This window comes from Hemibagrus wyckioides, linkage group LG23 (assembly GCF_019097595.1).
Source record: "Hemibagrus wyckioides isolate EC202008001 linkage group LG23, SWU_Hwy_1.0, whole genome shotgun sequence".
Classification (NCBI taxonomy): domain Eukaryota; kingdom Metazoa; phylum Chordata; class Actinopteri; order Siluriformes; family Bagridae; genus Hemibagrus; species Hemibagrus wyckioides.
The window spans coordinates 11,139,540-11,155,386 of record NC_080732.1 but is presented as its reverse complement, the minus strand read 5'-3'; the positions used below and the strand labels follow the sequence as shown (position 1 = coordinate 11,155,386).

At 36.7% G+C, this 15,847-nt stretch overlaps 1 protein-coding gene across 1 annotated transcript in view; it reads left to right on the top strand.

Annotated features, from left to right (window-relative positions):
• Positions 1-226: 226 nt before the first annotated feature.
• ofcc1 (orofacial cleft 1 candidate 1) overlaps positions 227-15,847 on the top strand; it is a 72,509-nt gene continuing 56,888 nt past the window's right edge. Inside the window, exons 1-9 of the mRNA XM_058375832.1 lie at positions 227-265; positions 4,495-4,561; positions 4,937-5,134; positions 9,125-9,229; positions 9,925-10,014; positions 11,707-11,888; positions 13,333-13,407; positions 13,687-13,760; positions 14,910-15,027. Coding sequence (XP_058231815.1) covers positions 227-265; positions 4,495-4,561; positions 4,937-5,134; positions 9,125-9,229; positions 9,925-10,014; positions 11,707-11,888; positions 13,333-13,407; positions 13,687-13,760; positions 14,910-15,027 — 948 coding nt within the window. The remainder of the gene's footprint in view (positions 266-4,494; positions 4,562-4,936; positions 5,135-9,124; positions 9,230-9,924; positions 10,015-11,706; positions 11,889-13,332; positions 13,408-13,686; positions 13,761-14,909; positions 15,028-15,847) is intronic.

The window sequence follows — 15,847 nt, the reverse complement described above, 5'->3', positions numbered from 1 at the left end:
ATTACAATCTGGCCATTGGCATTCTTAGGAAACCTTAACCTCAGATAACACATGGCCCAGTGGTGAATTTGGATCACAAATGTAAAACCGTGTGCTTGTGTAAAATAGTGTAGTTGGACTTACAGGGTACAACCTCTGAAGGATTTTGCAATCCTTGCTGACTTTGAATTATAGCTCTGATGAGTGAGGCTCAACAAGAATCAAAATTCAGGCAAAGCACGGTAACATGCTGCATCCACCCCCACCCACATACAGGTTCAAGCAGGTCAGTGGCTTGGTGAAGAAGTCTCACAGTCTGAAACAGTGGATGGATTCGGTGCTGTAACTATCCCTTTTCTTCGTTGAGGTCAGACCTCTACCTCATAGTTTTCTATTATGGTAGTGAGGCAGGATCAGCACTGACATTTATCGTCCAAAGTGGTGGCCTGTGAGAGGTCAGTGGGGAATGGAATTGAGCAGAAGTACTGTGACGGCCTTCAGTAGATGAACAAAAAGCCTCTTCAATATCCTGGCAAATTTCTCATGATCCAGCAAAGCCCCAGCTTTAATAGATACTTCAAGTGTTGGATTTAAACACAAAAGAACATAACATTTATGTATTTCATTATACACCAGTCCTGCTGCCCATCCATTTTCTACATGTGAGGTTTCTAAAGCTCTTTTTTGTAAACTTTGACTGACCATTTTGTCTGGATAACAAGGCTCATATCAAAGAAGCTGTTCTTGCAAAAGAAGTTTATTGTTTATAGTTCAGTAAATCTAGTGAAAATAGCATTATTAAAGCATGAAATAAGTGTCTCATTTTGTTGTTGCAACCTTAATCTGTTGGCATCAAAGTGGCACACATGCATAAATAATTGACTAATTCTCTTAAAAGGGCTAGCGTAGATTAATTAAGCCTGAATACTAATTATGTTTTCCTGTCTTTAGCAACTGACAGTGCTGTTGTTCAACATAGATCTGTTAGCTTCTTAGCAATTACTTGGGCTTATTTGAAAAGACGCTGTCCAGAAATTATATTGAAAAAGACCTGCAGTAATTGGTTGCACAGCAACAACTCTTTAATCACTGTGTTGCTGTTGCTATTCTATTCTATTCTATTCTATTCTATTCTATTCTATTCTATTCTATTCTATTCTATTCTAAATGAAACCCTCAATATCATTTTATCTAAAAAAAAATCACGAAATGTTAGAAATGTTTTGAAATATAATTAATATTTCTGTTTATTATTTGTAATTTACAACAAACCACTTTAGCCTAGTTTCTAAGCAAAGCCTATAGCAGCAGCACCACTGATGCCTGATATTATTTTGTGTGTATGTATATGTGTGCATGTGTGTGTGTGTCTGTTTACTAAGTAGGCTCATGTGCTCCCTTTCACATTCATGCTTTAGGTTCAGGTGATTTCGTGGAGGACACACAATTCTGTGTATTAGCAGATCAATGGGAGATAAATAGAGAGAAGGAGAGGTTCAAACAGAAAGCGTGAGCGTGCAGGGTTTGTTTACTGCAGCTGGGCCGAGGCAAATACTCAGACATAAATGAGAGTCGACGGTTTCATGAAGCACAGTTGGTTGATGGCAGATTCAATGTGACTCGTCTGAACTGGGCGCTGATCCGTACAGTATGCAAAATTCACTGCGGAGCTGGTCTATGCCCACCAGCCCTGTGCCCTGTCTATCTGTACCTATCCCAGCACCACCACTTTTTTGACTACAACCTGAACTGAACAAGCTGCTGTTGTGCCCAATTGCTTTTGACAACAATCACATTCTTTTAAAAACTTCATACATTTCACTTGTCACCACTTAGTTACAGGATGTTTTCCCCTCCCTCTGTCCTCCCTATTCTAAACTGAACTAGCAGCTTCATGTTTACGACTCTTGGGAAAAAGGGCAGGCTTTTCACTTTTAAACCACAAACGGAATGCCTCCGGATGTCATCTTAATCTCGCCAGTTTTTTTCTGCCCCATTTTGTTGGAGGCCTGCAACGTAGCTATGTGGTTTTGTAATGTAGCTTTTGCTTGGCAGAAGACACTAGACCGGTGCTGGAATTTTAATATATTTATCTGCATTATGATTGTGTGTCTGGAAAGATCTGGGCTGTTGTGTTTACAAAGGCTTATGATATTTAGAATATTGTAACAGTTAAGCAATGATTCGGAACCCCAGTTTGGCAGCGTGCCCGGCCACTTGAATACTGATCATTACGGGGTTTGATCATACTGTGGTGTATTTATTCAGATATCACACAGATGTACACTTTGTCCTTGAACGATTTCTGTTTTGACAAGTACCATACCTAACGGGGAAAAAAGACAATGCTTATTTAGGAAGTCAAATTAAAAGATTATGTGCAGCTCTCTGAATTTCCCTGCTAGAACAATTAAAATGACTACTGACTATATTTCAGGCATAGATGTTTTTCTCTGCAGTGTCAGTATCTTAAAGCAAGAAACATGTAAATAAGGAAATGTGATAAAATATGAGCGATGAGTATTACCAAATCTACTATTGTTCTGAGAATCATGTGACAGGAACCTTAACAGGTGCAGTATCGCTTTAACTCCTTGCCAAACAATAGAATATTTTTAATAATAATAATAATAATAATAATAATAATAATAATAATAATAATAATAATAATAATAACAATTATTATTATTATTATTATTATTATAGTGAATTAAATTTAATTCTTGCAGTGGAATATGTGTTTGGAATATTATCTCCTGTATGATGCTCATGTCTGGTGACAATGAAACATTTGGTACAATAATTAAATTTGATATCTGTTATATTTTGCCACCCTCTTTAAAGTGCCTGAGTCTCAAGGGCAAAAAACACTGATTTGAGAACTAAAGGCTATCCGCCCACATTGAGCTAATTTAAATTTAATTACATCTGTGTAACAAAGACCAGCCCCATCAATGTCTGTGCCTGACTGTGTGTGCGCGAAACGAAAAGTTACCAAAATATCGAGCGAACGCACTGTGCATTATGAAAATGTGTCAAGCACAAGCACATTCATGTTCACTGAGAGTGCACAGCTATTATTTGGTAAAAAGAATTCCAATAAAGGATTGGATCTTTAATATAATTAGATTTATCAGTCTAACCAATTCCGTGTTTTTGAAATGAAAGAAAGATTTTCTGTTTATATAAAGAAAGTTTGTAACAAGATGACTATAATGCACATTAAAAATCAGCAGCTAATAAGAAAAAATCACTTCAATAAGTTTATCAGGACATGAGCTTCTCAGTTGGTTCTGGCTCCATAGAGAACTGGGCCCAGTTCTGTCTCTACAGCAGCAATCACAATCGTCTCAGCTAAGATCATTACATAATACAGCAGCAACAACAATAACAACAACAATTATTATTATTATTATTATTATTATTATTATTATTATTATTATTATTATTATTATTATTATTATTATGAATGTTGTTGTAGATGTTGTTGCTGATATTATTATTATTATTATTATTATTATTATTACTATTGTTGTTGTTTGTTGTTGTTATTTAATAATTTTTCCTATAATTGGCACAATTGAGATTTTTTTTTTTGGTCAGCGTTGCAGTCTTTCTGTTGGAGAAATTGATTTGAAGGCAGTGGTGAGAAGATGAAAAAAAGAAAATGGTTTTTAAATAAGTTACAATTAGATGAGCATTAATCTCAGTGGTGCAAATGAATGTCTGGCTTTAGGGCTTGTTGGATGTAAAAACAGATTCGCTAAACTCTTCTCTCCAGATTGGAATGTGTCCTCTCGCTGCTTTAATTGCGCTGTCATCTAGAATGAAAAACATCTTCCTCTTACACAGCCTGATTCTTCATTTTTGAAACCATGTTTTATATTGTGTACATGCAAGCAGCCTGTTCCTGTGCCGACTGTTTTATCACTCTGATCTATGCAGTCGGGTTGCTGTTACACATAAAAGGCTTTAACTACTGCAATGATACCATACTGGTGTTGTATGTTATTTAACAAATTGTTATTTATTTTATTCAATATCTCGTGATTCCTGTTTTCTCTCCCCTTTTGCATTGTGTGTGTGTGTGTGTGTGTCTGTGTCTGTGTGGTGGTTGGGGTGATATGTGTGCTCACTGTTCATGCTATGTGCAGTGTGTTTGTGTTGATTTGCATATTCATATTCACAGAACATAACAGAATTTTCACATAGTATAAAAAGTGCATTTTTTGGAAGGGAAAATGTTGCGCTCGGTTTGGGTGGGGGCTGCGCTTGTAAAAGGAGGAAGTATTTTAATGTGACCTTCATTAGGCATTCGTGTCAACTTTTCTTATCTATTTATGATTAAATTTTTTCCACCCCTGTTGTTCAATTAGTGCTTGACCCCTTTAGCAGCGATGTAAATTAAATGTCATTTCGGTGTCGTTCCATATTTAAAATACTGTGTTAGTTGCGGATCATAAATGATGATCTTCATTCTGCAACTAATTTATTCATTTAACAATTTCCCTCCAGAAGTTGGAGCAGAAGGCTCTGAAGCAAGCTAAGCAGAAGAAATCTAAGTCGGCTGAATTTCTGATGGGTGAGCTCCGTATGATGAGTTATTGCTCATAATTTGTGTAAGGATTAATTAACTAATTAAAGACAAATGGCTCTGGGCTAAATTTTGCTCTTGCTTGTCAGGGCACAATTTGTAATTATTTTAATCATTTCTTCTTCTTCTTTTTCTCCTTCATCCCCATCTTCATTTTCTTCTTCTTTTCTTTTTCTCTTTTTCCCCCCACCACTCATTCCCTGCATGATTTTGGGGTCAATTTTAACCTAATTGTTCTTCAGTTACAGTCTCCAGGCTGCACATGAATGTTTCAGCTGGGAAAGAAGTCTCACTATATTGAATACACTTTGGGGTAGAAATGCACTGCCTTGACCTCCTCTCTCTTTCTTTTTACCTCCCCAGCCAAAGAGCAGGAGGAAGAGGAGGGGGGGGTGATGAAGGGCATTGTAAATCCTGGGTTCCTGAGTGGCGAGGAGGAGGACGAGCAGAGCTGTGGCAGACAGAGGGATGGGGAGAGAGAGATAGGAGGTGACGGGCAGGATAGCACTCTTGCCGCTCACCAACAGCAAAAGAACCTGGAAGCCCTTGCCAGCACAAGAGGTGAAGCTTCACTCTTCATTACACTCAAAGACAGTGACAGAGACTTGCCCTGCCTCCCATCCTAACCTCCACAAGCCCACATTCCTTAGCTAGCCTGCCTCAACAAGTAGTTTCATCCATTTCTGAAAGCAGATATGAGATGTACTTGTCTGTGTGTGTGTGTGTGTGTGTGTACTAGGTGCAACTGAATGTGAAAACATTATTCATATAGAACATCTAAGGCATACTAAACAAATACAAATAAAGATATGAAAAATATGTGAATTTTTTTTTTAAAGAAAGCTTGCCAGTTTCAGGCATTGGTATCCCACTGGACAAAACGAAAGAAAAGTCTTGTGAGGTTTTTACCTTAATGTTGCGTTTTAAGGATAGAGAAGAAGAAGATGCTTTGAAGAGGCTTGCAGGTTTCAGTAAAATTCCCACCACAAATACATTTCAGTAACCACCAAACAGACTTGAACTTTCCAGAAACATTTGTGAACAGGAAAAAGTGGACTTATTTTTCTTTTTTTCCCGTGTTTTGAACGGAACAGTTTAACAGTGGTGTCCATTTAAGATGTGGCCATTATACAGGGAACCTGGCACTCCTAACATGAAATTAATAGGAGATGAACTATTCAATGTAAGCTCCAAAATAAAACTACTATATTTTGTAAAGTAGAAATATATTGAACTACTGCTCCAAAGAAGCTTAAAAAGACCACTGTGCATGGACCTGCATATCTCTGCAGGGCTCTCCATAAAAAAATCATTTAATTAATTTAACAAATCTTATTACTTTAATATGTTGTTTACTGAGCACATATTTTTCTAAAATATTATGCTCCAACATTACTGAATAAACATATTTGACTCACAGCAGCCATCCCAGCTTTATAATACATTCTGACAGTGTGTCCAGGGAACTTTACCTGCACTGAAATAAACCCCAAAACTAAACCTATTAAAATATGATTAGTTTATATTTGTTATAAACAATTTCCTAAATAAAAGTTTACTTTTTAAACCTATATAGCATGTTTACTGAGTCATATAAGAAGTCATTCCAGAATGTTCCACAGATGGTGAAATACTTTTTCAAGCAGCCCTGTATGTAGGGCAGAGTAGTAGGGTTAACCAAACAACAACAACAACAACAACAACAGCATATTTTCTGGTAAGGCCACACCCACTTTAAGTCCATATACAAATATTCTGAGCATGAAACAGATTCAAATACAGATAATGGCATTGTGTTACACCTCTACAGTAGACACACTTTGAACACTGGGTGTATTATGTATATTAATGTGGATAGCTGTGTGTGTGTTGTGAGAATAGGGATGTCTCTAAACTGGGCAGATATTATATGTTGTCAATTATGAGAATATTGCAGATCATTTTTGAAAATTAAATTGTTAAGAAAACAGTGAACTTTATTACTGGTTAATAGCAGTGTATTGTCTATCAAAGCAGGAGAGCACATGCATGTGAGATGGATCCCACTGGCAGTGACAGTCTTTTCTTGGCAATTTAACCTGATAGCATCTGGTCTTCTCAGTGTAGCCTCAACAGGAAGCTTGAGCTGTGGAAATTGTATTTCAGTACATCTCCAAAATTAACGTTCTTGTGATAACAAAAATGTAGTATCTGAGGTGGGCTTGGAATACAAAAAAATTACAATTCCACAAATGTGTGACCCAATATTTGTAAATTAATTAATTAATTAATTAATTAATTTATTATTATTATTATTATTATTATTATTAGTAGTAGTAGTAGTAGTAGTAGGAGTAGGAGTACTAGTAGTAGTAGTAATAGAAGTAGTAGTAGTAGTATATTTAAAGACTAATACAAAAAATATCAACATCCCATAACTAATCCTCTGCTGAGATGATATGCTATATGCTATATGAGGAATACTGGATCACATGCAGGAATTTAACCTAGTGCTAGCTAGCTAAATTGGGGCATGTACATTTTTATATCAAGCTGATATCACTTTATTTCTGTATCTGAAAGCATTTTCTACTGAAACATACCTGTAATATCTGAGTAATTAACATGCATTGTATGGAGTTATACAGAGAAGGGAAAGTGTAGTACCAAGGAGCCAATCATATCAAAATCTGCATCTGTCTTATATTTAAGCACATATGATTGTGCTAGTTCATTAGCAAGTAACTAGTCTTGCTCCATCTAGCAAGCTATCATTAGGCCAATGATTTTCGCTAACTGACATGAAGAACAGTGTATGCAGAATAGGTTTGCTTGTTTGTTTGTTTGTTTGAGGTTAACTTTTACTTTTTGTTTACTGGGCTTTTGATATTGTTACTGAGCTAATGCTGCTAACTGCTAGTCTGCCATAAGGAAAGCATAATGACATTTGAAATTTACAGTTAAAAAAATTGCATATTAAATAAATATGTATATAAATATTTAATATGGATTTTGGCAAGCTACTTCCCTGTTATTGACACATTCGATGAGCAAGTCATAATAGACATGCAAGTAGTGGACCTGACTTGCCTGATATATTCACTTTTGAAAAAGTATGGTACATTATTTTAAATGTTTGTTGTAGACTTCATGCTATACAACTGCTTATTTCTTAATGTAGTTATTTACAGCTGAACAGAGCAATGCAGATTTTATTTATTTTATTTATTTATTTTAGACTTGGCTAAAAGGCTATCAGTATACAGTATATTGGTGGTAGTGTTTGCTATACAGTATTACAGTATTTGCCAACTTCCAACTGGCACATGGATTGTTAACTGTGGTTAAGTGATTCAGTTTCAGCTGCCAATAGATAAACGATACAAGGGACAAACGAGTGATTAACAAATTATTATTATTATTATTATTAGTAGTAGTAGTAGCAGTAGTAGTAGTTGTAGTATTTATTTATTTATTTATTTATTTATTTTTTACATTTTTTGCACACATGCTACACTATGTGATAAGTTGTTTAATGTTATGTTTAATTGCAACTAACATTAATCTAAATGTGCCATTTGACCAGCTGATGCATGTATAACGAAAGGAAAGCGATTTCTGTTACAAGTAAGAAGAAATGAAAAATGTAATTAATGACTTTGAGACACTGTATTAAAGTTAGCCAGCATTATGCAAACATGTTACACAAAATCAGTAACCTCAGAATTACCAAGGGAAGTTTACAGAGATCATTGTAACAGAGTTTGCTTTGGAGTCTTAAAATTTGGCATAGTTCCTCCCTGTCCACAGCAAGTTTTTTTTTAATGATACCATAATAACAATTATCAACTAACCAAACAGTGAATAGTGTAACTTGATGCAGTTAGGACTGAAATGGGAGGTCTAAATATCACAGTACAACCACATAAATGCAAGTGTGGCAGGGTGTACCTGGTTAAGAGAATACCCCCTCCAGCTGCTGGATTCCCATAAACACAGCTTTGATGCCCATAGGTCACTGATTGCTAATAAGAAGGCAATGGAACATGGAGTTCTCTCTCTCTCTCTCTCTCTCTCTCTCTTACTTTAGTTACTCTCTGTCCACTTTCTCTTTTCTTCCTCTCTCTCTAGCTCTGGCCATTGACCCTCAGCATTAGGATATTGTCTTTGAAATTGTAGCCTCTATGCTCTTACACGTTTCTCATTAGTTCGTTTGAACACAGGTAACATATGGCAGGTTGTGTTTAAGAGATTGCCTGGGCTGACCTTTTCCTAGCATGCTAATTAGGCCCCAGAGCAGCGGTGGGCCCTGGTGGCATTCACTTCTGGGAAACAGAGGCAGAGAGAAGCCCTATCAGGTTGGCTAGTGTGGGCTTTTAAAAATTAACATCTTCGCTTCATATGCTTCTAATAATCACTAACCTCAACCAACCTGCCACCTATCAACCCCTAAAGCCCCCCCCCACACACTTTCTCTACTCCCAACCCCCCCAAAGACCCCCCCCATTGTAGCTCTCACTCACTCACTTTTGCTCTCTTTTCTCTTTTGACGTCCATCTGTACTTTCCACAGGAAATGAAGGTGCTCGAAATTACTTTGACCCCTGGGCGACAGTGGAGGGTGACCTGAGGCAGCGCGGGATGTTCAGGGTTGGAGCGGGAGATGAGCTAGAATTAAGTATGTCATTTTTGCTTGTAATGGGCTGCCTTAGTTCATTAAAGCAGGGTGAGCAAGTTCACTCTTGGCCAGCCGCTGCACTTGGCGGGACGGTCTATGTAAATACTTTTTAACCAAAGGCCAGCGAGATAGTCTGATGCCATGGCCGTCATTGCTGAAGGTCATGTATCATTGGTTGCTTCCATTTTCAGTGCCTCACCATTTACTTTAACATACTCTAAATGACAGCAGGGAACCTCCTTGGTACAGTGATAGATCTTCCCCCATTTGCCTATTAAAGACGTGCTCTTGGGATTGAGGTAATATGCATGTTATAATGAAATCTGCCTATTAACAGAAAAGCCATTCCAACTGTATCTTTTTGGACACCACTTTTCTGTAATATCCTTGAATCCCACCAAACAGTATCACCTTTGACAATCATGTTCCTTAGGTGGGTAGAGTGTAATGTAAAATTCTGCATATATTTCCTTGCCTTAAAAAGCCTTACAGAACGACCTACATGTCTGTTATTATTAGCTTTGAGGTATAATGAATGAATGTAAATTAAGGTCAAGAATTAGTGTCACTTTGTTGGAAAATCGTTGCATGGTTTTCATTTTGATTTAGCAGCACAGGTGACGTTGACTGATATGTATGACATTAAAATGAAATTGTTATGTATTTATTCATGTTTTGCTTGTTTTGTGTCACAGAATTCATGCATGAGGATGAACGGGGTCTGTATGAGAAACTGTCTCAGATACTGAATGAAGATGAAGTTTCAACTGTCATAGATTTACCTGGTAAGAAACAAACATTTAAATCACTGAAATGATAATACACACACACACACACACACACACATGAAAGACAGATACATGGCGTTTGTGCGATAAATTAAACAGAGCTTTGGAAATTTCAATAAACTATTCAGTTAATCAGGAAGAGCCTTGCTAATGAAGACCATGAACACATTTCATCTGTATGCACACACATGGCTGGTGAATGAAGGAAGCACTAGTCCATGGCTAATATTTATCCCAGGACAGTACAGAGAATGTAGCTGTGATTTATTCTTCAGAATAAATGCATTGTGCTTAATGGACCTTTACAGTTCTTCCTGTAAGCATGAATACAGTCAACATGTGCAGTTTACCACCTAAAGTAACTCCAGTCTAGCAGCATCAAATGGCTTCTCCCAAGAGGGATTTCTCCAGGATTCCCTTTTCTTAAACACTGCACACTGGACTACGTCCATTTAGCTAATGATGTTTTGCATGTCTTGTTCATTAACATGCTTTGTAGCAGAATGTGATGGTGGGGAAAAACCTGCAAAGCTCTTGGGGCGCAAAAGGACCAAAGAGAGAAGCTGGAAACGCACCAGTTGGAGGCAGGACCATGAGAACACACTGAGACGATTGTCTTAGGCCTATTGTTATTGCTCTGAAGCTTCAATGGCTGGCTGGATGGAAGGTAGCAGAGGAAAGGAAGCAGTGATCAGCCTCCTCCTCCTGCTGTGGTAGAAGTGCGTTAATCCCAGTATCCTCTTTACTAGTGCTTCATTGTGGGATTTCATGAACATTCTGGGACAATAGCTCAGTGACTAATCTCACAGCTCCAGCAAAAATCCCAAACAATTGAATGCAGTGTTAACCGGCTAACACTACATGTGTGAATTCTGACGGGCCTAAAACCCACTGCTGATCCTGCCAAAGGATTACAACTGTGCACCACCTTAACCAAATGTGCAAGTGTACCTTCCTACTAAAATGTAGACTGAATATGGTCTGGCACATTTCCACAGGTGTGGTCGGATGGAGTCTTAACTCTGTACCCCTGTTAGTGGAACAGGGCTGTGGCAGGGACAGTGAAGACTGGAGTAGAGGCAAAGAATAATGCAGGAATGAAATCAGCATCTGTCCACCTGAAGTTCTCCCTTTTGAGGAAATCGTTTTGTGGGAGTCATTTATGAGGATAATTGTGGACAATTTCAAGTTATCCGATAAATCTGATTTATTTGACTAGTGTAGTATTGGGTAAATTTACAGTACTGTATAAAATTTCTTATGGAATCTTACCAGACAGAGTGTATTATTTGATAGCCCGTTTTGGTCAGATTGATATTATATAATTGATTTCTGATATTGTGTTTTATATTAAAAAAAAACACATTATTTGATATTGTGTAGCAAGACAATGCATAATGTTTGATGATATAAGAATATGCTATCCATTAATATGATAATATGGATAATATTAAATTTCATTAACAAAGGCTTTAGCATTTGGCATTGAATGCATTCTAAAAATCATAACTTATAATTCTTTCTTTTTAATTTCTAAATATGAACTAAAACAAAACCATCATCATAACATTACATACTGACTCAGCTTAACAATTTTACAATTGCTTCATTTTCTAACTTACTCTTCTACTGTCCCATTCTCTCATTTGCTTACTCTCTCTCTCTCTCTCTCTCTCTCTCGCTCTCTAGGTAGTTTTATGGAAGCAAGACCCGTGGCTGTGGCTCACAGAGTCCCGCAGGCTGGATGGAGAGATCATTTGAGGGAGAAGTTGGAGGAGAAGAGAGAAGAGGTTATACCCCACTATGTGGAGCAACTGAGAGAACATGTACAGGATGACATGATCCCAGTGGGCAGGACTTCTCTGGAGCAGGTCAAAGACACACACACACACACACACACAGAGTGAATACATACATACAGGTGCTTATATTAGAGGTCTGTGTAACCTTCCTGTGTGTACTGTACAGTGTATTGGAGTCAGTGTGTTCAGTTTGAGAATATTGCACTGCTTTTTATAAATATAACTCATGAGCTATTCTCTGATAGCCACTTTTTTTCTAGGACATTTCTAGGAGTTTTTTGTTTCTACTTGTTCACTGTAACCGTTACATCTGTTACAACTGTTTATGGTCTGCTATCAAAAAACTGTTTGAGTGTTCAAAGATTTCACTCAAGAAAAAAATACATGTTGGCAAATATTTTTATTTTGAAAATTGAAAAATTCATCCAGTATTTTTTAAACGAATATAAAAAGATTATGCATCCTCCTAGATAAATCGATTAATTTCAAGCTTTGACACTGTCTTTATTTTGAGCTTATGTTTCTAGAATGAAGCAAAGTTATCTGCCAGATGAAGAATACAAATTCTCTTAATTATAAAAATAGTATGTATGTCTGGAAATAAGCTTAATGTTCTTATTATTTGTTACAGAATGATCTCAAATATTATGTAATTTTATACAACAAATATAAGACAATATAAGTATACATTCTTTCTTTATTAGAAGATATATTTTTAATATATATATATATATATATATATATATATATATATATATATATATATATATATATATATATATATATACATATGTATACATGTATATATACATATATACATATATATTTTTTTTTCCCAGTTTTCTGGATGTGGCAGTAGGATGTGTGGAAGCTGCAACATTTTTGCATCCGAAAGATTACTTTACTCTTTTATGTAGTCAGATCTTAAATCCTAAATATCTGTAGTTGCCTTCACACTGTTTTGAAACATGTTAAGAAGAGAGTAAGAAATTAGGGGTTTGACCATATTCACTCTTAGCAGCTAAGCAAAATTCTGTCATTAATCATAAGTAAAAGTGCAGAATAGTAGATAATGTTTAGTTAATTGTAGAAATCCTCCACAATAAAATACAGTAGAGAAGGTTATTGACTCTGTGTTTGTTGGATTATCTTTCCTTGTCTCAGTGCTATTCCTAAAATGTTTCTGTTCACACTTCATATATAAAAAGCACATTGTGCATCCTACAATGCATAGCTAGTTGTTTTCTGGTTAGGGTTTTAAAGCAGCTACATTTTTCTGCCAGTTTAATGAAGGCATGTTGGTGGTACTCAGCCACTACAGTAGGATTTCAAAAGAGTGCGTATTTGCTTACTGGATGCCATCCCTTGAAATGCATCAGATGAATTCTGCTGCATGTGTTGTGTCTGTAGGGCAGCAGCTCACAAAAATCAGCTGAAGATTATTACTGTGATAGAGCTGAAACTCGTGTGCTGTTCGGTGGAAACTCAGTGAACGCAAGCTTTTCTTTGACAGGATGAATGCACGGCGGAGGAGAAGGAGTGGGCGAGAAAACGGAGAGTGATGGCTGTCTTAAGGGGGAATACAAAGGTACTGATGTGAGTTCAGAAAAAATGTAGAGACAGTAGTTGTGCCAAATGGGGTCTATCTATCTATCTGTCTATCTATCTATCTATCTATCTATCTATCTATCTATCTATCTATCTATCTATCTATCTATCTATCTATCTATCTATCTATCTATCTATCTATCTATCTTCCATATTTATGTTCAATCCGTTCCTTTTTCAAAAGCTGTTTTTTTGGACACTTATGCCTTTGTTGCATGATTGTAAGATTTCTCTGTTTTTAATTACATTGTCCTGAAAGGAGTCATTTTCCATTCGAGACATGAAACAAGAGGAAGCTGCTCTGCAGGATCGGCTTTATGCGGCTTTTCAGCGGTATGCACATTTCTTTACATGCAAGTTCTCATCTGCTGTTACAAGAAATAATCATTAATCTATGTACGGAACAACATTTACATTTTGTTGACAGTTTTTGCGACGATACGTAATATACTCCATTATATACTTCACAATGCATTGTCTCTTCTGGTGCATTGTGGGTAAGTTGCCAGAGGCTAAAAAAATCTGTTTGTGTCACTGGATGCAAAAAGAGCATCAATTTAGTTCCATGCACATCACTCTTTCCCTTTCTCTCTATCCCCCTCACACACACAGCCCCGTGGGCATGAGTGTGTGTTTAAAGTTTTTAAGAATTGTTCAGCCCCATCTACACTGACATAATAAAATCAGGGGAATATGCGCTGCATCGAGGCGGCTAAGCTGTGGGTGTTAGTTAGAAACTGAAGTTGGTAGCTAGCTGGAAACTGGAGTTTTGGTCCTTGACCTTATCTGAGCATCCTTGGCCCTGCAAGTTTCTCCTCATATTATTGGTGGGCAGCAAACAGATAGGAGAGGCTCATCATGAATTAGCCCAAAGCTACTTTGCCCAGATTCTACCACAAATTGCTAGATATTCAGCAGAAACAGATGCCAGAAACATTTTTTTTCAATTTTACACAGTTGTTTTGTTTTTGCACTATTTTTGTGTTTTGTCCCAAAATCTCTACATTGTGATTATTATCTAAATACTGTAGTGCTGTTAGTGATGAAACACTATGAAACATTTTCGGTAGACAGCGACAAAAGAAAAAATACAAACACTTTCCTGTTCTAGTGATGTTTCTAGTGTGTTTGTTCAATTACATGCTTTACGCCTTTTTTTCCTTTCTGAGAGACAGGCGCTGTGGTATTGCTGTTTTGAGGAATTAAGAGGTTAGGTGAGGAGATGGAACAAAGGAGGATTTTATTGCTTTGGCCCCAATAAGACGGAGAGGCCGAATGGTGGAGAGAAGGAAAAAAGAGGAATGGAAAGAGAGGGAACAGCGTTAGAAAGTGTTAGGTCTATTGCAGGTTATTAGATTACATTTGGGGCAATGTGAGGGTGGCTGGTAACAGGATTACTGGATGTGTTGTTTTGTCTATAATCTTGAGCTCTGTGTGTGTGTGTGTGTCTGTGTGTGTGTGTGTGTGTGCGTGCACGATCAGTTCAGAGAGACGTTTGCTGAATTCACTGCGTCAGCGTCAGGCTGAAGTCATTGCCCAGTATGGAGAAATCACTGAAATCACTGAGCCATTGGGCATCGGATCTGACCTCCCCTGGCAGGTAAACACACAAACACACACACACACACACTCTGCATATACATACACACACTCTGCATATATATACATTCATACAATGAATATAAAAAGTTTACACATTGCTGTACTTTTTGGGTAAAATTCTGTCAGCCTGGTACATTTTGTTCTGGCAATATTTTTCCACTCTCTCTAGATCCATCAAATATCCATCAAATTGTAAGACATCTTCTGTGCACAGCTTGCTTGAGGTCACCTGTTCTCTTTTCTTTAGTTTTTCTTCTTTTGGTTAAGCTATTCCTTTGTTGCTTTGCATGTATGTGTTGGTTCATTGTCATGATAAAATGTGTCATTCCCTTTCATCTTAAAGCAGACACCTGAAGGTTTTGCACTAAAAGTGTCTGGTATTTGTAGCTATTCATGATTCTCTCTTCCTTGACAAAAGGTCTGCTTTTATCAATACATATCCATCCCTCCATCTATCTATCCAGCAGAGCTAGATTAGTGGTTCTTAAGGTATGGTCTAAGGATATGTTAAGTATAGCCAGAAGGTGAAAATTACACCCACATCAAGGTTATTATTATTATTATTATTATTATTATTATTATTATTATTATAAATTTATTTTATTATTTATTATATTATTTATTTATTTATTTATATTATTTATATTATTTATATTATTATTGGGTTCTCATAGTTCTTAGTGTAGGTGATCATTTGAATGGATTTAATCCAAACATCAAACTCAAAAACAAGTTCTATAAGCAGTGTCAGATTAGGTCTAGTGTGTGTTGTGAGTGTAATTTCTGGAATAAAAAAACTCCATGGTTTCGATAAATAG